General features: G+C 38.2%; 1 protein-coding gene across 6 annotated transcripts in view; it reads left to right on the plus strand.

Moving 5' to 3' along the window:
* The window catches only part of Gigyf2 (GRB10 interacting GYF protein 2), a 127,774-nt gene that overhangs the window by 14,820 nt on the left and 86,093 nt on the right, over window positions 1–26,861 (plus strand). For 5 of the 6 annotated variants that reach the window (XM_027397468.2, XM_027397469.2, XM_027397470.2 and 2 more), the window contains 3 exons: window positions 9,473–9,552; window positions 19,421–19,550; window positions 20,469–20,564. In XM_027397468.2, coding sequence (XP_027253269.1) covers window positions 9,512–9,552; window positions 19,421–19,550; window positions 20,469–20,564 — 267 coding nt within the window. In that variant the 5' untranslated portion in view covers window positions 9,473–9,511. Of the gene's footprint in view, window positions 1–9,472; window positions 9,553–19,420; window positions 19,551–20,468; window positions 20,565–26,861 lie in introns of those variants that run through there. The other variant, XM_027397472.2, reaches the window with a different exon arrangement.

Below are 26,861 nucleotides of genomic sequence, written 5' to 3' on the forward strand. Positions count from 1 at the left end.
AGATCTGCCTGCCTCTGCCTCTGCCTCCTACATGCTGGGATTAAAGGCATGTGCGACCACCACCAACTAGTTTTCCATTTATTATGTTTTCCCTTTTCTCTGAGAAATATGCTAATTTTTCAGTGCTGGGGATTAAACGAAGGGCTTTGGATATGCTAGGCAAGCACTTTACCATTGCCCCATTTACAATCCATTTTGATCTTTAGACCTGCCTTAGTCTGATTTGTGCTGCAGTAACAGAATACTCAGGTGTGTACCACAATTCTTTTGTTTTGGTCTGGGAAGGTCAAGAGCAAGGTACCAGCATCTGCGTAGGCTTTTATTTAGGCTGCATCATCCCAATGTAGAAGGCTAGGGGGAGAGAGCAAAGGAAGAGGGAGGGGTTTAAACTTGCTTTTATAGTGACCAATGTTAGTGATAACTAACCACATCCCTGGTTAATGGCATTAATCTGTTCATGAGAGCAGAGCCCTCTTAATCACCTCTTGTGACTGCTGTATTGGGAATTCCAGCACATGAATTTTGGGAGGGGGGGATTTATTCAAACTGCACCAGAATCTGTTTACTTTGAAATTCACACATCACCGAAGAACCCAACAAAATATCTTGGATGTTTTTCTTAATAGTCTCTTGGTTCTCTTTGAACAAATGACCCAACTCAGATAACCATATTTATCTGTTGGCTATTTTATTTTCAAATTAAAATAATCTTTAGCCTGGCAGTGGTGGCACACACTTTTATTCCCAGTACTCCAGAGGCAGAGGCAGAGGCAGGCGGATCTCTGAGTTCAAGGTCAGCCTGCTCTACAGAGTGAGTTCCAGAACAGCTAGGATTGTTTCACAGAGAAACCCTGTCTCAAAACAAACAAACAAAACAACAACAAAATCTTCCTTGGGGGGGAAAAAAAGCAGTTTGGTTGATCTCACAACTCTTGAGTAGTTGTGTCTTTCTTGGTGATATTGGTTTGCAGAATATAGTTCTTTATGTTTATTTCCTATTTCATCAAACAGATTAAAACACATATATGATAGTTTTTTCCTGATTTCTTAAGTAAGGGATTCTTTTAAAAAGGGTGCTGTTTCCCTCTTTTGTGATACATGCTGTTGTTGGCAGTGAAGACTAGCCTGGCTGCTATAGTGGAGTTTGTCGTTACTAACTTGATTGTTGTCACAGTGTCAGTGATAGTACCCTCAGTGTATGGTTATTAGTACAAGTGCTGACACAGAGTAAAAGGCAAATAATATTTTAACCGTACTATGCTTGAAATAATTTTGACATTAACATTATTCAATGTTATAATTTACACATTTACCAGAATTTTAATTTTGTTGGCCCACTCTTTTTGAGACAGGGTCACATGTATTCCAGGATGGCCTTGAACTTCTGAACCTTGTGTTTCTACCTTTTGAGTGCCAGGATTTCGTGTATGTATTAGTTACTGTGTGGTGGTAGGGATTGAACCCAGGGTTTCACATATGAAAGGTAAACACTATGCCAACTAAGTTATATCTGTAGCCTTATACCTTGAGTTCTTAAAAATGATTTAAAATTGTTTGAATTGTAATATACATATTATTGATGTTTAAATCTTGTTGTTGCTAGGGATTGAACCCAGGGCCTTATACAGGCTAAACATGCTATTATCACAGGTTATAATCTAGAAGACCTTCATTGAAGGTTTTTAGGTCTGAGTTAGGTACAGAGTTGTGGAAGTTTTGATCAGTTATAATTCCTTTAAAAATAGCCTCCAGCATTGTTCAACAGAACTTGGGCTGTGATGGATTGTCCTTTAGTCACTATGGACCAGTACAGTAGGTATACACAAGTACATTTATTGAGCTTGGAGATGTTGCTAGTGTGATTGAGGAACTTTTATTTATTTACTTAATAGTAACTGGAAATTGATGTATAGCTTGGGTTGGCCTTGAACTTATAGCAATCTTTTGCCTCTGGCTGAGACTATAGGAGGGAATGTGTTAATCACACTGTATTTTTAAATGTTAAAAAATGGCTGGATCTGTAGCTCAGTAGTAGGATCTGGCATGCCCAGAACTTGGATTCCACTCCTAATACCAACAAAAAAAATCTCCAAACCAAAAAGCAAGAATTAAATACAGAAAAGTTAACCTTTAAAGTTATAGCCTTAGTTTCCTTTGTTTTTATGATAGGCTTTAACAGTTGTAGAGATACAGATAGTTGAGAGGATCATATAGGGATTTCTCCCATGTCAACATCCTTGTATCTATGATACATTATTATAGTTAGTAAACCAGTATTGATAACTTGTTAAAATCTATCATTCTTTTCCTGTATAGTTTTACTAGTTTTTTTTTTTTTGAAAGATAACACTAGTAATACCATGGTATTTAGTCTATGTCTTCCTGCTTCTTTGGCTCTGACTGCTCCCTTTGTTTTTGATGTCCTTGGTGAGTTTAGTACTGGTTAGGTATGTTTGTAGAATGTCACTGTACTAGAGTTTGTCTGGTGTTTTACTTATGATTTGATTGGGGTTGTGGGTTTTTAGGAAGATTACAGAGTAGAACATGCTATCTTTACCATACTCTGAGAACATTTAGGAGGTAGAAGAGGCAGATGGATCTCTTGAGTTCAAGGCTAGCCTGATCTGCAAAGTGAGTTCCAGGCTAGTTGAGGCATAGTGAGACCCTGTTTCAAAAAAAAAAAAAAAATAGCATGGTTTATTTATCACTCTTGATGGTCATCTTGATGAGTTTGTCCATTGTAGTTTTTTATTTTAAATTATAGTTACTTTCCTTCTTCCCCCTCCTTCCTTCAAGCCTTTCCACATACCTTCTTCCCCGAAAATTTATGGCCTCCCTTTCTTTGTTTTACACTCTCTCACTCTCTCTGTCTCTCTCTGTCTCTGTCTCTGTCTGTCTGTCTCTCTCTCTCTCTCTCTCTCTCTGACACACACACACACACACACACACACACACACACACACACACACACACACACAGTCTGTTAACAGTGTGTTGGGTGTAGTCTATTCTGTGACTTCCCTTTAGTCCCTATCATGCCTGTTTTTACTTCGTTGGTTTTGCTAGGCTGGAGTCTTTACTAGGGATTGTTAGTAGTCCTTATCCTTACTATACTCGGGTAGTCTGGTTAGCTGTTATCAGATAATGTTATCTGAATCCATTAGGTTTTTATAGTGTGTCAAAGAAAATATTTTATACATTTCCAGTTGAAAACCTAACCTTAAATATTTCTGTACATGAATGCTATTCTCTAGAATTTGGGCCTACTGGAAAAGAGGTAAGAGACTAGAAGAACTCTGGAGAGGGACATCCTATCCTTTCAGTTATTAATAACGTTCCTTCTGATAGGAAAAATGGCTTTCACCTTTTTCAGTTTGGAGTTTAAAATACGCAGTCAAGATGTTCCTTTTCTCCCAAAATAGATCCCTTTTATTGGAAATCAGAAAAAGTGCAAAGTAAAAGAAAAACAGAGGTCCCATAAACTTTGAAGATTTGGTATCTTAAAAGTTGGTTGAGTGCTGGGTGATAGTGGCGCACACCATTGTATTTGCTTTTTTTATTAGTGATTACTTGGGTCTTTATTAGTTTAAAATTCATTTGAAAATATTTGTGACAGGACAGTACAAGAGATAGACTAACGGCAAATGCTTTATTTAAATTTTTTTGGAGCAAGGTTTTGCTGTTTGCCTAGCCTGGCCCAAAACCCATGCTCCTCCTATGCTAATCTTCTGAGCTTTAGTTGTAGACATGAACCACCATGCCCAGTGGGAAGTAGGTGTTGGGTATTTATTCCCTACAACCAGGCATTCTCCTCTGAGAACTACTTTTTATGTTTCTTGTTTATTCTTTCAATGTGTGTGTTGTTTTGAACATATGAACATAGATGCTTTTCAGAAGAACTGTTTAATGTTTTTAAGTTAAAAAGAATCTCTGCTGGGCGGTGGTGGCACACGCCTTTAGTCTCTTAGGTTAGTCTTCTATTTTAAAAACTTTTAGTTCCAAGATAGTGGATTGATCCTCATTTAAAACAAAACAAAACAAACTTAGAATGTCATATATATATTAAGGGTTAAATCAGCTTATTGAATATAATGTAAGATACTTGGTTATTTTTATCTCATCATAAACTGTCATCAACATTGCAGCCCTCTATAGCTTGTTTTTGTGGTTTTTCAAGACAGAGTTTCTCTGTGGCTTTGGAGGATGTTCTGGAACTAGATTTTGTAGACCAGGCTGGTCTCAAACTCACAGACATCAGCCTACCTCTGCCTCCTGAGTGCAGGGATGTAGCTTGTTCTTTATGCAGTAGCTGTAGGATATGCTGCATGTATTGCTATAGTGTCTGAACAAGGCTGCTCTCTTGCTGTTGGGACTTCATTTCCTGTTACCTTTGTTATTATACTCTTTAAACCTTCCTTAGCCTTTCATTCACTCATTCTTATGTTCTATGTGTTAAAATCTTGCTTCTTTCTTGAGAACCATTGAGCTTCTTTGTTCACATACATACATACACATATACACATACACATATTTATTTATTTATTTGGTGTGTATGAGTGTTTTGCCCTCATGTATGTCTATGTACCATGTACATGTCTGGTGCCCACAGAAGTCTGAAGATGGTATTGGATCCCTTGGCACTGGAGTTACAGATGGTTGTGACCCATGTGGGCAATGATATTTGAACCCAGGTTTTCTAGAAGAACAGTCAGTGGTCTTAACCATTGAGCCATTTCTCCAGCCCCTTTAGTTTTCTTTTGTAGTGCTCCTTCATAGCCCAGAACCCATCAGGGCCTGATATTTGATAGGCATTTGATAAATAGTTTTGACTTCAACACAGTTGTCATAATAATATAGATGTTGCCTTTGCTTTTCCACAAAGTTTCCATCTTTAAGCTCTGTTAGCCCACTTAAGACTTTGTATACTTGCCAGGCAGTGTGTCTTTAATCCCAGCACAGGCAGGAGGATCTCTGTGAGTTTAAGACCAGCCTGGTCCACAAGACCTAGTTCCAGGACAGCCTCCAAAGCCACAGAAAAACCCTGTCTCAAAAAACAAAAAACAAAACACAACTAAAAAAAGACTTTGGATACTTGCAGATAAGTAGCATTGATGGTCTTGAGCTTTTGGAAACTGATTTGTTCATGTTGACTTTGGTTGTATAGCTAGCTTTTGGGATGCCATAGTAGTTCTGATGAATAATGGTCATCACCTTTTAGTGTGTGTGTGCAGCGAATTAACTCAGGCCTAACACATGTTAAAACAGGTACTCTTCATCAAGTTACACAGTCCTCTCCCTTCTAAAATCCTCAATGTATTCATATAATTTGTTTGGATTAATATGTTGGTGTGAGTGTGTGTTGTGTGTGTGTCTGTGTGCATGTTTGTTTGCCAGAGATTGATTTCTAGTGTTTACCCTATTGCTTCTTTCCACTGTGAATTTGAATACGATGGAGTTCTTGTCTTTGTGTCTTTCTGTGTGTGCAGGTGCATATTTATGTGCCAGATAGGTTTATATGTGTGTATACTTTGCCAGAAGACAATCTTAGCTGTTACTCCTTAGGAACCAGTTACATTTTAAAAAACTTTATTTGTGTATGTATGCAAGTGTGTATATGTGTATATATGTTCTTGTATACTGTGTGGGTTCTAGGGAACAAAATCAGGCACTTGGGCTTGGCGACAGTTGCCTTTCCAGGCTGAGTCCGTCCCTCCCTCCCTTCTTCCATCCCTCATGTGTACAGTATTCTGTCTGCAATTATGCCTGCATGCCAGAAAGAGGGCATCAGATCTCATTATAGATGGTTGTGAGCCACTTTGTGGTTCCTGGGAATTGAACTTAGGACCTCTAGAAGAACAGCCAGCCAGTGCTCTTAACCTCTGAGCCATTTTCCCGTCCTCTTTTTTTCTTTTTTCTTTTCTTTTTTTTTTTTTTAAAGACAAGGTCTCTCATAGGCCTAAGCTCATTGATTAGGCTAGACTGGCTGGCCAGTGAGCCTCAAGGATCCATTTGCCTCTGTCTATCTAGCACTGGATTACCAGTATAGACCACGATTTCTGGCTTTTAAAATATTGGTTCTAAGGTTTGAAATGAGGTCCTACTATTTATAAGACATTTTACTGACTGAGCAATCTCCCTCACCCTTGTCTTTTACAACCTTTAGCTGATTGAAAGGTATAAGTGAGAAGTTAAAAATAATAGTATGACACTGGAAGCGAGCACCATGCCTTTGGTGAACACTGCCCCCCCCCCACTCCATCACAAAAATGGCAGTATAGAACCTTTATAGACTGCTATATTGGGTGTACATATGTATAATGTTAAACTTACTCTAAAGAACTTGAAATTTTTTTGTTTTTTTGTTTTTTTAAGTTGCTATATTAGATGATCTTGGTCATACACTCATGTAATTCTAGTACTTGAGACACAGAGGATAGAGGGTAATGAGTTCTGGACCAGACTAGCCTACTTCGTGAGATCTTGTCTCAAAATAGAGGGATCATTGTATTACCTGGCATTTTGAGAAGCAACTGATTTTGGGAATCTGTTCAGTATTAAAAGCATAATATAGATTTGTTTAAAGTGCTGTTCATTCAAAAACGCAAAAAACTTGAAGTTATCTATTTTATAATTTTCAAAAACCAGATGGCTCAGTGATTAAAAACACTGTTGCTCTTGCTAAGGACCCAGTTTCCAGCACCTACATAGTGGCTTACTAACATCTGTAACCAGTTCCAGGAGATCTGATCCTCTCTTCTGCCTTCCTTGGATACCAGGCATGCCTATGGTATACATATTCAGGCAAAACATTCATACACAAAAATTTAAATGATTAAACCTAAAACTTTAAAAAAACGGATTATAAACAAAATTATGACTTAATTGTATATATTGTTAGAAATTTGTCCATTCAGCTCTACTGAATGTTTCAAAATAGAGGATATAATAGGATTTTTTTTTTTTTTTGAGATATAGTCTCATGTATCCCAGCGTATTCTCCAACTTGCTGTGCAGCTGAGGATTACCTTGAAGTTCTGGTCTGCCCCCATCTCTCCAGGTCTGGGGACTGCAGCATGTCCTATTGTGCCCTGTTTTTGAGGCACCAAGGATAGAACCCACGGCATATTCCATTTTAGGCATCCCCAGATTTATAGTGTAATTCTAGGTTGTGGAAATGAATAGCTATTTTCCATTTCCACTACATGTAGGTGAACATAAAAAGATGTATGGAGGGACACTTTGTAAATTTTATCATGTCAGCTGAGAGTAATCTTTGACTTACTGAAAATTATTATGTTATGGATATGGTGAACATGGTGACCGTTGTTATCTCCAGAGGCCAAAGCTAGAGATGAAATTGAATTAAGTAAAAGTTGTGGGTTGCCGATGTCTAACCATATGGTCTTTCTCTACAAGTAACCTCTAGACATTGGTTGCCCCTCATTTTTTGGGGGGAGGGAGGGGTGTACAGAACCTTTTGTATCTTAAGCTGACCTCCAACTCACTGTGTAACTGAGGCTGACTTTTCTCCTGATCTTTCCACCACCATGCCCCTGAGAAGCTATAAGAGAGTGTCTAGTTCCATTGGACTGAAGTTAACAGGCAGTCGTGTCCTGCCCTTTGTGGATGCTGGGCATCAAGCTTAGGTTCTCTGCAAGAGCAGTGTGTGCTTCTAATTGTTGAGCTTTGCAAAATTGGATTTCTAAAAATTTTAATTACTTTGGAGATAGGATCTGGCTTCATAATGCAGACTAGCTATCCTGAACACATATCTTTGTGCTTATAGTGTACATGCACTACCATATCTAGCTTAGAAGTTTTGCTCTAATTAGATATGTGTTAAAAGAATTCAGACCATCTTGTAAGGAGTTGTAAGGCTGTAAGGAGACTCTCTTTAAGAGTTAACAGTAGTTGAGAGAAAATGCCTAGGTGAAGAATTGCAATGTGGAAGGAGTTTCACATGATTGGCTTTTCATTATGATTGATCAGTAAACGTTCAAAACAGTTGCTCCCTGTTTTGAGGTAGGCTTAATTGATTTAGAATGATACACAAACTAATACTATAGGGGGGAAAAGTCAAGTTTGTAATTGGGGCAGGATGGGTGGGTCTTTCTCCCAAGCTCCCCTTCACAGGCCATTTAGAAATTTGTCTTGGTTTTCCTCTGTTCCCTTTTTGCCACTACACACTTTGAGCAGAGTTCTATCCACAGGGACTTAAAGACAATACTCGAGGAACCTACAGTTAAATATGCCATGGATGTTCTGGGGAAAATTAGGAAGGGAAAAACAAAAGTTTGGGTCAAAATAGTAGTACCAGATAGTACTAATCATGGAGGGAAAATGAACTGGTTTCAAGAGAAGGCAGTCTAGAGAGGCACTTGGCCAAGCAGAGTCCAGAGTCAGCTTCAGATCCCAAGCTTTACAAGTTCAGAGCTGTTTTCCCAAAGGTCAGAAAGCTTGTAGAAGTTTGGGTTGGAAACATTTGCTAGGTGGGGTTTGAAATGTTGAATTCGAGACCAGCCTGCTCTACGGAGTAAGTCCTCAGGGCAGCCAAGACTACATAATGAGACCCTGTCCTGTCCTCCCCCCAGTTTCCCCCCCCAAAAAAAAAGAGGGAAGAAAGAAGAAAAGAAAGGTGAGAAGACTAATCTCATTTTAGCACCCAGCTCTAGCTTTAGACAAGACTATCAGAGGAAGCATGTAAGAGAGTCTCTCCAGAGCTTATAAGTTCATTAAACTTGCTCTATTAGATTGATTGGGAAGAAGCAATCTAGGGTCTGAAACTCAGGATTGAGTAAGGTGCTTAGTGCTTAAGTTAGATTTCCTCCTTTAATTCATAAGGAAAAGGAAAAGAGCACTCTTGCTTGAATTGTTCTTAGAGTTCTCCAGCAGTGTTTGCATCAGGAAATAATTCTAGGGAACCATGTTATAATTAGTAGCTGGGTTCAAGCTTTGGGGCATTTGGTGTTTGTGAGGTTTTGCAGTCCTTATGATCAGGATGATCAAGTGTACTAGGACAGGATTTTCCTGCTCATTCACTTGTTCCCTAGATGTTCCCTGTGTCCAGGGGGCTTCTCTTACCGTTTAAGACTGCTGTATGGAGTTGAGTCCACTTCTGTGTTAATAGCTCCTGTGGAGTTTACTGCTTTGACAACCTGTGTGATCATATGTGATGCTCTTGTAGTAAGTTAAAGGGGAAAATAAATTGCTAAGTGCTTTTTAGTATTTTCACAGATACTAAGTAAATAAGGCAGAAAAAAATACCAAGGATGATTGATTCATAATCACATAATCACCAACTTGCGCAGGCACCCATGCATCCCCACAAATGCAAACATGGAATCTCAAGTGCACACACCACAGGAAAATTGAGATTATCAGCAGATCACACATTGTCTAGCCATATGTTCTGACCTGGTATTCTTCACTTTTTCTTGACATTGTTTGACAAAGATATATTTCTATTTAACAGGTTTTTCCACATACAAAAATCATTTTAAAAATACGGAGAATGGCAGCAGAAACGCAGACACTAAACTTTGGGCCTGAATGGTGAGTTCAGTCTTGTCCTGTTTGGCATTGAATGACATAATCCACTAGTATGGCATATATAGGTGCTGGGTGGTGTATAAACGTGCATATTTCTGAGACTTGTTTCATATTATCTTTTAAAAATGTGACTATCTTATAGTAACTTATATTTGGTAAAGGATGGCATTCTCTTGAGTTTTTTCATGGTTTGGTTAGGTATTGATAATGAAATTAAAAATATAGTTCCACCCTAGAAAATTATTTTTGAGCCTTTGTGTATCTAAACAATTCTATATAATTATAATATTAATACTGTAATATCTATGTTTTCTGCTGTTGATATACCTATTTAAGAATAGCTTTAATGGAAGCATTTGGAACTTTTTTATTGATGGGCTAGGCAGGTGGTCCAGAGTAAATACTGGCTATTAGCAGTAGCCCATCTAGAGCTGAGTTAGCGTTTGCCATAATAACAATTAATTGACCTTTGAGTCTCTTACAGATATGTTTGGACCCCGAATATGGAATTCTCATGGAATTTTGAGATCCATCACATTATAGTGTGGCTTTCCCCCCTCTTCTTTTCCCCCCAAAGTTGGTGATTGAAGATCCTCTCTACAGTGGCGTGAATAATGATAGTTAATTTTCCATTCATACTTGGACCAAACCCCTTTGGTAATTTCAAAGGCAGTACCTAAAGGAGGAATTGGAGTAGCATCAGCATTTTTTGTGTTTAGGTGGTGGTTTGTAAGACTTCTGCAGTTCAGCCTTGTTTGAGGAGTCATATGAACTTACTCTATCATATGCACTTCTTTTCATATGTAATTCCTAGATATTCTTAACCTTCATAGTTAGCATTTGGAGACAGAAGGAAAAAGCATTTTTAGTTCTGAGAATCGACACACTGCCTATAGTTTAAATTTACTTTGAAAATGTTGATCTAAACAATGCTGCACCTGTTTCAGTCATTTTATATTTAAAAAAGAATTTTCTTATTACTAAATCTGTTTCTAGGAAAATCAGAAATTATAAGCAAGCAAGGAAAAGGTATAATTACCTTAATTTGATCCTTAGTACTCACTGTAAATATGTTGGTGTATCTTTCTAAGTGGTTTTATGTATCTTATTTGTGTATATGTATATTTATCTTCACAAAATGGGATCATACTGTGCACTCTATCTTGTAACCTTAAAACAAAACAAAACAAAGACAAACTAAACCAAACAAAACCTTTTTCAATAAATGCTGTTTTGGTTCTATTAAATAGTTTCATTGTATGGATGTACTATCATTTAACTAGTTCTCCAGATGTAGCATGTAGAGGCTGTTCTCAGCTGTCAGTAAGATAAAAGCATTTTAACATTCTTATAGCTAAATCTTTATTCACACAATAGTAACTTTAAGCAGGTGGATTTAAATTCATGTAGTTTACTTTGTAAACCATTGTGTGTGCAGCTGTTCTGCTATTATTAATTACTCTGCTTTTGTACTTGTACATCCTCACATGTTTTCTCTTTGTAAAATCTTGATTAAAATCGTTAAGTCATTTAAAGGGTTGTTTTCTTACAGCATTTTGCTAATAATACATAGTGAAAAAACAGAAAATTTAGCCAAAACCAAAGAATTAAAAACAAAACAAAAACAAATGAACCAAACTGGTTATATTCTTGAGTTTTTTTTTTTTTTTTTTTTTTTATTTCCCATCTTACATCACTGGTTTGCACGTGGAATCCTGTTGGAGTGTAAGTAAAGTTTTGTGAATAAAGTTTTACTGGAAGACAGCCATGTTCTTTTGTTTCCTGTTACCCTGATGCTTTTGTACTATGCCAGCAGGGATGAGTAGTTCTACTAGAGGCGATGTAGTTCTCAGAGCTTGTACATTTTCTCCTTGGCCCTTTGCAGAAAGTTTGCTGCTCTATGACATATTTTACCGAACATCAAATCATTTGCAGGTATCTCTTTGCCTTTGGCTCAGTCTGTCAGTAGTGTCTCACATCTCCTCCTTATTGTACCCTGAAGTATTACATGGTGTTTAATTTGAACTGAGGTAACTGTAGCAGAGGGTGGTCATCAGTCCTGTCCTTAAAACAGAAACTTGTAGCTGTTACCTAGGCTAATGCTGTAGCATTGGTACTTAGGAGCCTTTACTGAGGAGTGGAGAGCTAAGTAGGCACAGCCTTCCTTGTGCCATCCAACAGTTCTTTTTAGCTAAGATGGTTTACAAGACTCTTAAACAACTGAAGTAATCCTGCACTAGAAAGCTGAACTGTCATTGGAGACTTCTGGCATATTTTCTTCATGTAGCATGTTCGTTACGAATCTTGATGTGAGTCAGGAACCGTGTTCAGAATAGTTGAGAATCAAGTCGTTTTGTAACTCTGAACCCTACAGAAACAGCAGAAACATTTAATGGCTTTTTATGCAGAAGCCATCATTCTTGTAATGAATAATGGAAAAAAAACAATGCTTAATAAGAGATGCATAAAATGAAGTTTTTTTTCTCTTTTAAAAGCCTTTTATCTTAGTTTTAAAAAATATACTTGTAATTGAAAAATTTCTCCTTTCATTCCTCCCTCCAGTGCTTATCTGAGGCAGTTTTGTTGACATGAGAACATTGAATATTGTAGGGAAGAACCATACCTGTTTAGCCTTCTAAACCCAACAGAATCATTAGGTTGTGGGTTGTTTATTAGAATCAAGGAATGCATTACAGGTTCACCAAATAGTGTTAAAAGGATATGACAGAGTTAATGAAGAAAATAATTTCTAGATATAAATAACCCTCAATTTTAAATGCCTTTCTTCAAATGTTATCACTTTAGACTTTCTGACTGTACAGCTTGTCCTCTCTCCCTCTTAACTCCCTAATTCCTTTAGTGTCTATATCAAAATGTGATAATGCTAATAAATACTTCTTGTACAGAATGCAGCTTCTAGCTCTCACTAGACTGTGAGCTCCATTGTGAGCAGGCGTTTTATCTGGATTGTTGTATAGCTTGTTACTGTTGTAGCTCCAGTGCCTGGCTCTTAGGCACTCAATAAATGTCTATTAAATGAAATAATGAATTGCTGGAAAGTAAAGTTTTTCAGTGTTTTGTTATTGTAAATGATATGTATACTTCTGAATGATTTTGCTTATATTCTGATAATTTTCCTTGGATTAATTCCCTTGAAGTGGAATTATTAAGTCAAAAGTTTTATTTTTAATTTAAGGTTTAGATGACACCACATAGATTGACTATCAGAAGGATCGTGCAAACTTAATTCACTTCCTTTGCATGTTTATATTGTTTTTTTTTTTTTGTTTTGTTTTTTTTTTGTTTTTTTTTTTTTTGAGACAGGATTTCTTTGTGTAGCCCTGACTGTCCTGGAACTCACTCTGTAGACTGAGTGAGTTCAAACTCACAGAGATCCACCTGCCTCTACCTTCTGAGTGCTTAAATCAAATTATCTTGATAAGTTGTTTTGGTATTAAATACTTTTGATTTAGATTAAGTCTTTTAGAATTTGTTGTTGTTGTTGTTCTATTAGCAAGAAAATTTGGAGGAAACAGTAGTACGGAACTATAGAAATAGTCTAAATTATCCATACATAGTCCTATCACTAAGATGTATACTTCAAGACATCTAAAAATCAAATTTACTTGAGGAAAGTTTAAGGACCAGAAAAATACTCAGATAATTCCAGATGACTTTATTCTAGGGAGAGTAATTATAGACACCTTGCTTTCTGGGAAAGACACATAGAAGCTCTCCTAGGGTTTCCTTTGTCTCATTTCGGTGCTTTCAAGGATGTCTTAGGTCTTTGCTTACAAAAAGAGGAGTGAGAGGTCCCTTCTCCTCAGCACTTAGTTTATACTTCCATTAAAATAGTTAACCGTTTTGAGGTATGTCTCTTTTCTCTATGTGGTTGCGTTACGAAAGAACTAATTCCATATTAAAGACACTGTTATCTTTCAGTTTTGGCCAGCCTTTTGAGTTAGTGCACCAGATTTACTAGTTAGGCACTTCATAAAAGTTTTGTTGGGTAAAGGCTTTCAGGCTTCATTGGCAAATGTGGTTGGTCATGAGAATGTAAACCTGAAACTTCTAAAGATTGTCCATACAAGAAAAATCAAGTTCTGTCAGATGGAATGTGTTACTTTTTCCAGTTCTCAAAAAGGTTTGAAGAGACAGTGAATGAGCTGCTATCCAAAGGAGCTGTACTCTAGAAGAGAATATTTGTTTAAAAAACAAAACAACCCAACTGTCAAGTGCCTGCTTTGGTTACCCCCCTCCCCCCATATTTCTGGCTAAGTGTTAATTTGGCTTTTTCCTGTATTTGCCAGTTAACTTTTGTTGTTCCTAGTGTCTTTCTTCTTCCCCATTTCTGATAAAGGTTCAGAAAAATATTTGAATATTTCTGGCTGTAGAAGGGGCATGTTAAAGACAAGGGTGCAAGAGGTTGCAGATTTAAGAAATAAACTTCAAGACATTTACCTTTAATGTGAAATGCTGGAGAGGTGAGCTTGGAGACACCCTTTCATGTGACTTGTTAAGTTGTTTGGCCATTGTGTCCCAAGAAAGAATTGGTTGAGTTTTAGTCAAATTTGCATTTGGAATAAGAAATGTGGAAGATAGAATGAGAGTATATTGTTCTAGATGATTATAAAATGTGTAAAAAAGATTTAGATTTGTTGTGAAATATTTAGAGTTAAGTTAGACATCATAAATGGGTATAGAAGATGGGCAATGAAGTTGATGAGCCCTGTGAATAGAGGTGGTGAAGAGGTGGGGATTAAAAAGTTGATGAGTAAGTTGTTGGGTATGTTGGACCCCATAGTGTGTGTGTAAACACATGCATGTGTATGTATATATGTATGTGTGTGTGTATATATATGTGAGTCAGAGCATGATTAGAAGAAAACCCAAACTTACGTAGAAGTAGTCATTGATTCCCAGAATATCACACAAATATGGACATCATTTCATAAAGAAGTTCAAGTGTAGAATTTGAATGGCTGTAAGTGAAAGTTGGAGAACATTGTGGGGTTTTGGAGGCTCCTGCTTCTGGTCCCTGTCAGTTCCTCTTGAGTATTGTAGGACTGCACTCTTGTAGGCTAGGGAGGTGAAGGACATGGGATTAGAGCATTTCTCTCCTTCCCCTCCCTCCCTCCCTCCCTCCCTCCCTCCCTCCCTCCCTCCCCCCTCCCTCTCTCCCTTCCCTCCCTCTCTCCCCCTCCACCCTCCCCCTCCCCCCCCCAGTGTTAAGGATGTTGATGAATTTTGTAGAGCAATGCCATGGTGAGAAGCTAGGTTGGATTGGGTTTTGAAGTTACAGTGAAGTTAAGGAAGTGGAGAAACTTCTAGAATAAAGAAATATGACTAGTACAGAGCTAGAAGCAAGATAATATATTACTAAGTAGTCACTGATATTTATAAAGACTAATGAAGAACACAGGAGATCAGATTTCTACAAAAGAGGATTGTTTGGAGGAGATAAAGATCACTGGTAGGCTTTGGGAGGGGAGATTACCTACATGCAGTCCAGCTTTTCCATGTATCTGGGTGAGGGGGGGACTTGGAATTGACTATTGATTCAGATCACAATGGTTATTCCAGCTCAATAAATTACCTTAATTGCTTCAAACTCTTCACAGACACTGGAGAGGAAGCTCTGATCGTGTTACAGTTAGTGGATATGATTTGTGTAAAAGGTATTGGTCCTCTTTGGGAAGCCATTGGGGTCAGTTGGTGGGGATAGAGTGGTAAATGAATTTGAAAACTTGATATAAGGAGCTGTTTAAGAAATTAGGGCTACTAGGCTATAAAGGGAGTCTCTGGTAAGATAAAGTGATTCAAGCAATTGTCAGGATTTTCACGTGAAATGGATCAGGTGTGCCCTCTAGTGTTAGAAACTATTGGGAAGCATATTGTCTTAGTATGATGTGGAAGATATTTAAAAGTAATTGCTAATATTTTAAAATGAATGCATGTCAGTTAAATTGGCTATTAAAAATAAAAGTTTGGGATCTCATTAGTTATAGCATAGTTATTTAGTCATAAAAATCCTAGGCTTGAATCTTACTTCTGTGGTGACTAGTCAGATGGAGTCTCCAGCTTCACTTTCTTTTCTTTTTTTTTCTTTTTCTTTTTATTTTCAGTGCTGGGGGTGGAACCCCAGGCCTTATGTAGGCTTAGCCAGTGCTCTATCACTGAGCTTCACACTTCTTATATTTCACATTGTGGTTTTTATGAAGCATTAGTTGGATCAAATGAGCTAACATATACAATTTCTAGCTTCAGTTCATAGAGAGGTAAACTGCCTACTTTTTTAGGACAGGCTCAATTTGTGTGGGGTGTGTGTGTGTGTGTGTGTGTGTGTGTGTGTGTGTGTGTGTGTGTGTGTCTGTCTGTCTGTCTGTCTGTCTGTCTGTCTGTCTGTCTGTCTGTGTCTGTGTCTGTACGTGCTTGTGTGCTCGTGCACATTTATGTAAATGAGGAGTGCACATAGAGAATAGAGGTCAACATTGAAGGTCTTTTTCCTTTGCACTCCAGATTATTATTTTGTTTTTTGAGATGGGTTCTCCCATTGAACCTGGAGCTCTGGTTGAATAGACAGGCTGACAGTAAAGCAGCTTCTCCCACTCCCATCCTTATGTGACCACCTCTTCTGAGTTGGGATTGCAGGCAGTTGTTACCACACCTGCCCTTTTAAAACATGGGTAAGTGGGATCTGAACTCATGACTTGCGCTTGCCTAGCAAGTTCTTTACCCACTGAGCCATATCTCCAGCAGACAGAACCCAACTTTTGAGATTCTAGTGGGAATCAGTTTCTTGAAGATCTTTTATCAGTAGTTGGCTGTCTCCTTTGAGAAGTGCTTTTCTGTCTTTAGTATGTCTTTTGGGTACTGAACCTCATCTCTGTCAAGAAGAATTTGAAAGGAAACAAAGACCAGTTCAGTAGTTATGAGCACTCCTGGTACTTCCTTTGGAGAAATGGGGGATTCTGGGACTGATGGAAGAAATTATTTTAAGATGACCTTGGGACACTTTGGCACAAAATAGAAAATAAGCTTTTAAAAAGATTTAGTAGGGACATGTCCAAAGGGCCTAACAGGAGCCATTCAAAGAGTTTCTTACTAGTAATCAAAGATGCGATAGTGGGGAGAAGTGTTAAAAAATAGTTTCACTGAATTTAAATATATAAAGAAGTAATTCCTTACTGTTGCATATTATTTTGAAAATAAGAGACAAGTTTTTTCTTCTGTGTAAACTTAACATTGAGCCACTGTACCAAATAGTGTAAGAGATGTTTGTCTTTGCAGAAATGCTACAAGAAAAGAGAAGGTGTAACTTCACCTCAGGGCAACAACTGTAGTGAAGTTAGGTATCTAAGCCTGGATCGTCAGTACATGCTACCAGTTCAGAAAAATCAACTAGGCATTGTGTGTTTCATGATGTAATAATAACTACCACAGGGAGAGATGCCAAGTTATATAACACATCTTAACAGGTTATACCCACTTCCCAATCTAAATGAAATCAGACCAGCAAATTCAGACTTCAGTTTTTTTTTTGTTTTTTGTTTTTTTTTTTTTTTTTGGGGGGGGGGGGAGATGGTTTCTCTGTGTAGCTTTGGAGCCTGTCCCAGAACTCTGTAGACCAGGCTGGTCTAGAACTCTCCACCTGCCTCTGCCTCCCAAGTGCTGGAATTAAAGGTGTGTGCCACCACCACCCAGCCAAAAAAAAAATATATATATATTTGTGTGATAATTTACATATAAAATAATAAGCCAAAAATCTCCATCAAATAGCTTCAAAGGGTTAGTGGCATGTTACCGAGAGCCAGGTTGGCCATGGATTGCTTATTTTGGGCTTGGGTGATTGCTACATGTGAGTTTGTTCTATGTTTCTTAATACTTCCTGTATGTTCAGAATTGTCTTTTATGTTTCTAAATAGGATAGGATACAAACACTGGAAAGAACCATTCTCACTGTACTGTACTACTAGTGTTATTGTTTCTTCAGTATTTTGCATGTAAACATGTTTTATGTTACTATGCATGTGCCATTTTTGAATAATAGGCAAATATTTATTCTACTTTAACTCATCTTCATATTAAATTTTACTGTTTATCAGTTTTGAGGATATATTTTTAGGATATCTGTTGACTTTTCCATTAGGGTATACCAGGTGAATTAAAGTAACTTAGCCTTGGTGTCTGTTACTGTACAGAACTTTGGGTAGCCCCAACAATCAGCTGTTTCTAGTGTGGGAATCAACCAACCAATCCTATCTACTTTCCTTCATTCTTTTGAGACAGGAACTTACAGAGACCTCCTGCCTTGGCTTCCCAACTGCTGGGACTAAAGGTGTGTGCCACCATGACTAGCTAGTAGGAGCTTATTTTTTCTTGTTTTGCTGAATAGTCACTCTGGCCCAGGATCTTTCTTTTTTTTATAACATTACTTTGGGCTGGGGAACAGCTCAGTTAAAGAACCTACCTAGCTGCTGGTGTGAACACAGCCCTGGGGTTGATCTCAAGCACTTCCTAAAACAGCCTACTTGCAGGCAAGCCTGCATTTAGGAGGTAAAGGCAGGAGGATGGGAAGTTCAAGGTCATCCTTGGCTACAAAGTGGTGAGTTCAAGCCAGCCTGAGCTGTGAGGGACATTGTCTCAAAAACAAAACAAAACAAAAAAACCAAACACCAAACAATTTATTATTTTGATAGTACTGAGATTCAGACCTAGGAGCTATGCTGATCCCTTGAGACATTTTTAAGTTACTTTTTAAGTTTTTGTACTTACCCTTCTCTTTATGTTCCATACTTTATTAAATATTTTCACTATTACCAAGTAGTCAAAAAGCATTCAAATGCTTAGCTATTTCAAAATAACTCTTGGAAGTGGCTATTGCAATTTATAATTCTTACTGCCCTCTCTGTATCTTTCTTTTCAGTCTTGGCTGTCAGTCAGAAAGTACAATAACATTTCATGTATTCGTAGACCTTATAATCCTTGAAAAATATTTTTAATTGTGTGTGCATGAGTACAGGCTTTGGATCTTCTGGAGCTAGTTACAGGCCCTTGTGAGCTGATGTAGGTGCTGGGAACCAAACTCAAGTACTCTGTGTGAGCAGTGTGTGCTCTTAACCAAGACATCAGGGGGGTTGGGTTTTTGTTTTGTTTTGTGTCGTCCCCCCCTCCAAGAGTTTCTCTTGAGTATTGTTGGCATCTTGGAAATCACTTTGTATGTAGTCCATGCTGGCCTCAACTCTGAGATGGACCTATCTCTGCCTCTAGTGTGCTGAGATTAAAGGCATATGCTACCATGCACGACTTTAAAAACAAAAAAATTGTGTGTGTACATGTAGGCTTTTGGTACATGTTTAGGTTAGAGGACAATTTCAGAGTTGGTTCTCTTCACCTTTATGTGAGTTCCAGGAATTGAATTCTTGTCTGCAGTCTTTTGAGCAAGCTTCCTTGCCTGCTGAACCATCTTTCTGGCCTGTGACTTAAGATCTTATGATCCCTCTTTGCCTATTTGAGTGCTCTCCTTGATACTTGTTATTAAACTTAGTAACTTTTTTGTGAGTCTAATGGTCCCTGGTTTTGTATTTTGGTTAAAAAAAAATCTCTTCTCTCCAAACTTGAAGCTTCATAGAGACAACTGTGACATCTTTCAGGTGTTGGAATTGCTGTTATCACTAACTATCTAGTTAGCACTTAATGAACATCTTTCTCAGAGTGCTGTAGCAGAGGCTTGTATTAAATGCAAGCAGTTTTGCTGCTTAAGATAACGAAGTTTTTGCTTTTCTTAAGAACTGCAGTGAACTCTTCATATATGAAGCCCATAGTGTCAGAATATCTGCCACTTTATTTTGTATTGTTTTTCCTATTTTAGGCTTCGTGCTCTGTCCAGTGGTGGGAGTATCACATCCCCTCCTCTTTCTCCGGCCCTGCCAAAGTATAAATTAGCTGATTATCGTTATGGCAGAGAAGAAATGTTAGCACTTTTCCTTAAAGACTACAAGGTAAGAAAATACAAAAAGAGTTGAGAATTATAGATGAGACAGCTCTGGACAGTGATACTTAGTGTGTCTGATGGACTCCTGCTTGTTTCCATCTGACCCCTTTCCTGCATCAAAACATACGTGGTTAATAGTGACTGAGGGATGTGCTGTCCATAGAGAAGACCCACGATGGAACCAGGTGGCTTTGTGGCAGCACTGTTGATATCTCCTCCTCTCTATCCCTTCTCCATTTTTTCCCCCTTCTCTCCGTTGTGCCTCTTACCTTCCTTCCCAGTCATGGTCCAGGATTTAGGGAGGACCAACTTTCCTCTTCCTGCCCTCCTTAAGTAGAAAGGTTTAGTGGAAAGAGAACTCTTGAAATGTAACACTTGCTTTACTTAAAAAAGGACCAAGATGAAACAGTGTAGGCTTTTTTTTATTTGACCAGGGAATATATCTTTTGTTTTTCTAGATACACTTTTTTTGAGGAATCTCAAATTTTAGTTGCTAAGGACAGACACAGTTGCTTTGAAATTTCCTTATCCTCTGCTTTAAGTTAAATAATAGAATACCAGTTTTAGTACCAAGTCCAAATGATGGAGACAGTGGGGTAACTTGATATTTTATTTTTTGAGACAGGGTCTTACTATATAGCCTCAGCTAGCCTAAAGGTCCCTGTGTTGACCTTTAGGTCTAGCCTAGTCTAGAATTCAGAGATCTACCAGTCTCTGCCTCCCTTTGCTAAGATTAAAGGTGTGTACCACTATGCTTGGCTGTGACTGGAGTTTTTATGTAAGTACTGCATAATTAACAGAAGTTAATTGTAATTGAATAAGCTTTAATGTATTTATAGTAATCATTGTTAGGAAATAGTGTCCTCTGTTTGTCTTCCTGTAGTTGGAGAAATGACAGTCTCATGGCCTTGTATTTATTACACAGATACCTTTTGACCTTCTGGAGAAAGAATTTCTGCCTATCCTACAGGAGGAGCCTCTGCCACCATTGGCTCTAGTACCCTTTACAGAAGAAGAACAGGTTTGTACTTAGCTCAGCCTCAGCTCCAACTCTTATTTCTCTTGCTATAGTATGGATCTAGAAAGTCATTGCTAAGGGTATCCTAAGGGTAATATCACATCAGCACAGGTAAAAAAAAAAATCCTCACTGATGCTTGGCATTGAGTTGCCAAGGATTGGCTTTAGATTCTGAAGCTGTTTGGTATTATGCAGAGATCAGGAAATCTTCCTAGATTTTTTTAATTAAAAAACTTTGTTTGCTGAGCGTTGGTGGCGCACACCTTTAATCCCAGCACCAAAAAAACAAAACAAAAAAAACTTTTAAGTTTTATATGTATATGGGTGTTTTGCCTTTGATATATGTCTGTTTACCACATGTGCACCTGGACCCCAAAGAGGCCAGAAGAGTACTTCAGAGTTACAGATGGTTGTGAGCCATCATATGGATGCTGGAAATTGGACCCTTGTCCCCTGGAAGAATAGTCAGTACTCTAAACTGCTGACCTGTCTCTATAGCCTTGTTTCTAGATTTATTTATTTATTTTTTGATTTTTGGTTTTTGAGACAGGGTTTCTCTGTATAACAGTTCTGTCTGTCCTGGAAGTAGCTCTAGACCAGGCTGACCTCGAACTCACATAGATTCGCCTGCCTCTGCCTCCCAAGTGCTGGGACTAAAGGTGTGTGCCACCACCATGATGGGGTTCTGTTTCTAAATTTTTAAGGACGGTGGGAACTATCCTGTATAAAATACTCAAGTTGAGGGGAGATGTCGTTACCCCCCAAGAAGGAAAGGAAAGATCACCTTTGTAGAAAAGCATACTTTTTCACAGGCAATTGCCTACCTGGATTCTCACCAGTGAATTCATTTAACCACTAGAGAAAAAAAAAATCTTCAGCTTAGAACATACCTGAAACTTTCCTGTCAGCACTGTGCTTGGTGGTTTCTTTTTATAGGTATGGTAGTAATGTTTGGTCTACAAGGTGGCAGTTATATGTAGTGACTTTAATTGTATATAGATGAAAGATTGCTTTCAAGGACTTTATAGATACTGCACTGCAATGGAGAAATGAGATTTTGTTGGAATTCTGTATTCCATGTGAAATGAAGAATCCCCTCTTGGGTGCTGGGATTATAGGCATTGAGCAGTATGTCTGATTTTATGCATTGCTGAGGATCATACTCAGGGCTTTGTGCATGATGAGTAAGTGTTCTACCAGCTGAGCTGTGTCCTAGTCATTGACTCTTTCTAGAAAATCTCTTTGAGACAAAGTCCCCATCATAAAATTTACTTTTTAACTTTTTTTTTTATGTAAGTCTTTGTATGTTTATTTGGGGCTTAAGGGCAGCAGGACCAGGCTGGACAGAAACCTCCATCTACATTTGTTTGTTTTGATTTGTTCTGACAACTGAATTGTGTGGGCTAGGCAATCATTGCGGCACTGAACCACAGCCCTGCTTCAAGTTCAACCGTTTTGAATCTTTCAACTCCAGCTGCGCTGAGCTGCGCTGCTTTGCTTTCTTCTTCTTCTTCTTCTTCTTCTTCTTCTTCTTCTTCTTCTTCTTCTTCTTCTTCTTCTTCTTCTTCTTCTTCTTCTTCCTCCTCCTCCTCCTCCTCCTCCTCCTCCTCCTCCTCTCCTCCTCTCTCCTCCTCCTCCTCCTCCTCCTCCTCCTCCTCTTCTTTTTCTTCTCCTTCTGTAGAGTTCAAAGGTCATCCCTGGGAGTTGGAGTTATAGGTAGTTATGAACCACCTAACATGGGTGTTGAGACCAAACTGAGTTTCTCTGGAAGGTCAGTACATGCTTTTAACCAGAGCCAACTTTCCAGTCCCAGCTTGATAGTTTTTTATGTAGGTTTTGGGGAATTGGTCAAGCACTTTATTTACCAACTGAGCTGTTTTCTAGCACCAAATTTATACATCTTAGTGACATTTAGTATATTCACTAGAGTTTCCTTCCCTACCCTACCTACACTAGCCTACCCTACCCTACCATTCAGAGTCTTATTTAGTGCAGTTGACCTCAAACTCCTGATCCTGTTCTTCAGCTTTCCTAGTGATAGGTTGTAGACATGTTTTGTGTCTGGCATGAGGCTGTCTTAGAAGGTTGTGTATTTTATGTTGAAGATAGCACAGTAATTTTTATTTTTAAGTTTTTCTTCACTGAATTTAAACTTGAGAGATCGATACAGAGAGAGTAGAGTGTGTCTGTCTGTCTCACTTGAGCTTTCAACATAGAACATTAAATTTGTTACTTGTAGCTAGTCTAAATTGTCTATCTTTACTCTATAGTATATTTGAAGTATAGGTTTCCCGGTGTCTGTTGTAGGATGTTTGGATGTTATGATGGTTTCTTTCATTGTAGGTTATGCTAGGGACTTAAGCATACTAGGTAAGCACTCTCGCTGTGCTACCCCTGCTGTGGTCAGTGTTGTGGTAGTGGGATAACCTATAATAGTGAAATCACTGGGTTTTAATTCTTTGCAGGTTTTTAAAATTTTGTTTTTGGGATATTGTCCAGTAAGTTTCCATGGCTGTTGATATCATTGTGCACTTCCATCTGTAGTCTGTGACAGAATCTATTTGGGTATAGGTTTTTCCAGTTCTTAGTTGTTTTGTTCAAAGTAAATGGTTGTGACAGTTTCATTTCCCTTTTCATGTGTGTGTGTGTGTGTGTGTGTGTGTGTGTGTGTGTGTGTGTTGGGGGGGTGTTGACATTTGTTTGGTTCCATTTGGTATAAGATTGGCTATAGGTTTATTATGTGTAGCCTTTTATTTTGAGGTATGCTCCATCTGTTTCTAAGGTCTCTGGGACTTTTATTTTGGAGGCATGTTGAACTTTGCTAAATATCATTTCTGCATTGATTGAGATGTAATTGCTGTTCTTAAGTTTCTTTATATATTACACTTACTAGTTTGTATATGTTGAACCAACCTTGCATCTCTGGGATGAGGCTCACTTGGTCTTGATATATGATCTTAATGTGTTTCTAAATTCAGCTTCTGATACTTTGCTGACAGTTTTTTACATCATTAAAAAAATCTACATGTTTACATATTTTATTAATGAGCAAGAAATCAAGTGGCATAAATATAAAAATTATCAGGACTAGGAGATGGTTCAGTGGGGACAATGATTATCCAGCACCCACATAAAAGTTGTATGCAAGGCATATATAAGAGGATCCTGGGGACTTGCTGGCCAGCCATTTTAGCCTAAATGTCAATCTCTGGGTTCAGTGAGAGATATTGTCTCAAAAAAAAAGGGGTGGGGTGGGGTGGGGATAGGAAGGAGAGCTGGCTCAGTTGGTTAAGAGTGCTTCCACAGCAAACATTAGGAACTGAATTTGGATCCTAGTAGCCAGCCATGCAAAAGTTGGGCATGGTTATGCATGCCTATAAACCAATGATTCTGAGGGCAGAGACAGGAAAATCACTGGGACTTTCTGACTGATAACTTTAGCTCCAGGGGGAGACCCTGTCTCAAGGAGTATGTGGAAAATGATAGAGCATGAAATTTTTGTGTGGCCTCCACACAAATGTGCATTTGAATATACATGTATGCACACACCACACATACACAGTGCTTGTTTGCATACATGTGTACAGTGTTCTCCCCCCACCCCAACACACACAGAGTAATAAAAGAGAAAAGGAAATAAAAAGGAGAAGCCCTGTGTTAATCTGGATTCTATATGGGTACACACACTCTACCCCCAATACACTCTCACATGTCTACTCATGCAATAGTAATGGACCAGAAAAATAGCTCAACAGGTAAAAGCTCTTGCTATACAAGTCTGTGACTTGAGTTTGATTCCTGGAATGTACGTTAAAAATATCCATATGCAATGGTACACAACAGTAATCTCAGCTTTCCTAAGGCAGAATAGGAGGAAGAGACAGGAGAACCATTGGGGAACTTTCAGGCCAGCTATTCTGGAGTCAGAAGCACAACAAAATTGAGAAGGCTAGGGAGATGACTCAGTGGATAAAGGGACCTGCTGCTAGACCTGACAACCTAGGTTTAATCCCTGGGACCCACATGGTGGAAGGAAAGAATTGAATCTTTTGCCCTCTAGGTGCTGGTGGTGGCATAGGTGTATCTCTCTCTCTCTCTCTCTCTCTCTCTCTCTCTCTCTCTCACACACACACACACACACTATAAATAATAATGATGATGATGATGATGATGATGTATTAACAGAAAAAGAGGGAACCTGTCTTAACCACATGGAATGCAAGAATTGACTTCCTTAAGTCCTTTGACCTCCACACACACACAGCATGGCACATGCTTTTCCTGTCCTATCAAATAAATAGATAAATAATAAAAACCACAAATCTCTAAGAATGCTTAAGAATAAAAATATATAAAATATATAAAACAGTATATAATAATACAATAGAAAACTCTTGAGTGTGTCCCCCCCCCCATGTGTCTGCCCTCCCTAAAAGGAGGCGGTATTAGCAGTGTATGTAGATTCATATGTGTTTTTTCACTGGCTCTATCTATATTGCCCAGGTTGGTCTCAAATTTGTGGACTCAAGTGAGTTTTCTCACTGTGTAGGGATTACATGTAAGCATCACTGTGCACAGTTCTTGGTACTGTGCATCACACACTGTGCCTTTCTGACAAAAGCAGTTTTATTGAAATAATTCTCTGCACACTGGGAAAAGTTTCTGATGTTTGAGTTTGTTCTTTGTCCATGGTGGTGAAATTGCAGATCCTTGCCATTTGTATTTCTCTTACTGTTGTTGTCTCTGAATTTTTCTTTTATAGTGGCTAGTCTTTCCTTTACTGGTTTATAGTATTTGTATGTGCTCCTTATCTTTTCAGGTCTGTTGGATAGTTGTCCTTGATAAAGTTTTGAAAATTCTTACTACATTTGTGATTTTAAATATAGCTTAAGTTCTGGGCAGTGAGCCTAGGGCCTTCAGTATGCTAGCCAAGCCCTTCACCACTAAGCTGTGCCCAGCCCTGTGCACTAATTTTTATATCCCTTATGTAGTTTACTGGTATTATTTTGTGAACTTTCTTGTTTTTTTGGGGGGGATATTTGTACTTATTTGTAGTTGTAAATTGTTTTCTTAGAACAGTTTTGAGATTTCTAGAGATAACACTGGCCAGAAAAGCTTTTAAAAAATATGCTGGACTTTGACTCAAAAGAATGAGTTGGGACACGTCCCATAAAATCCTTTCCTTTCCTTTTTTTCCTTCTTTTTCCTTTCCTTTTTCCTTTCCTCTTTCCTTTTTCTTTTCCTTTTTCCTTTCCCTTTCCCTTTTTCCCTTTTCCCTTTTTTCCCCTTTCCCCTTTTTTCCCTTTTTCCCTCTTTTCCCTCTCTTTTTTCCTCTTTTTCCCTTTTTCCCTTTTCCCTTTTTCCCTTTTCCCCTTTTTCCCTTTCCCTTTCCCTTTTTCCCTTTCCCCTTCACTCCCCTCCCCTCCCCTCCTTTCTTCCCTCCCCCTTCCTCTCCTTTTCCCTTTCCTTTTGTTTGAAATAGGGTTTCTCTGTGTAGCCCTTGTTGCCCTGGAACTCACTCTGTAGACCAGGTTGGCCTCAAACTCAGAGATCCACCTGCCTCAGCCTCCTGAGTCTTCGGATTAAAGGCGTGTGCCACCACTCCTTGCCCCAAAACATTTCTTAAGAAATCAAAATGCAGTAATTGGCTGCATGTATCATTGTGAAAAACTAAAGATTTTTTAACAAATACTGTTTTAGAACTGTTGATTAACAACAGTGAACCAGTTACTATAGATAAACGAATGTTGACTTTCCTTGAAATATAGTTTAAGAAATAATGTCTCATCCTTTAGAACATAGCGGAGAAGACTTCCAAGCCTCTGCTCTTTAAATTAGCAATTATTGGTTAATGTTTAGGTAGCTTTCATGTTTTGTTTTTATAAACAGTACCGAATTTAGTGGTCTATTTACTTACATTATTTTTTACATCTATAAATAGTAGCATTTTTGTGTTAAAAAGTTATGAGCATTTAAGTATATTTTGAGAATTTGCTTGTTACAGAGATTAAACTAGTTTGTACTTTGGCAATAATACATGAAAGTACATGTGTTTCTCTATTTTTATTACATGATACATTTGGCATTATGTATGTATTGCATGGGATCCTGGCATACAAAATGGAGTTAGCACTGATTTTTTTTTTTTTTAGAAAATATTTTAATTATATGTGTGTTTTGCTTGCATGTGTGTCTGTGTATCATGTGTATGCCTAGAGCCTACAGAGGTCAAAAGAGGGCACCTGATCCCCTGAAACTGGTGGTGAGCTGCCATGTGAGTTCTGATACCTGAGTCCAGGT

This window comes from Cricetulus griseus, chromosome 2 (genome assembly GCF_003668045.3).
Source record: "Cricetulus griseus strain 17A/GY chromosome 2, alternate assembly CriGri-PICRH-1.0, whole genome shotgun sequence".
NCBI classification, from domain to species: domain Eukaryota; kingdom Metazoa; phylum Chordata; class Mammalia; order Rodentia; family Cricetidae; genus Cricetulus; species Cricetulus griseus.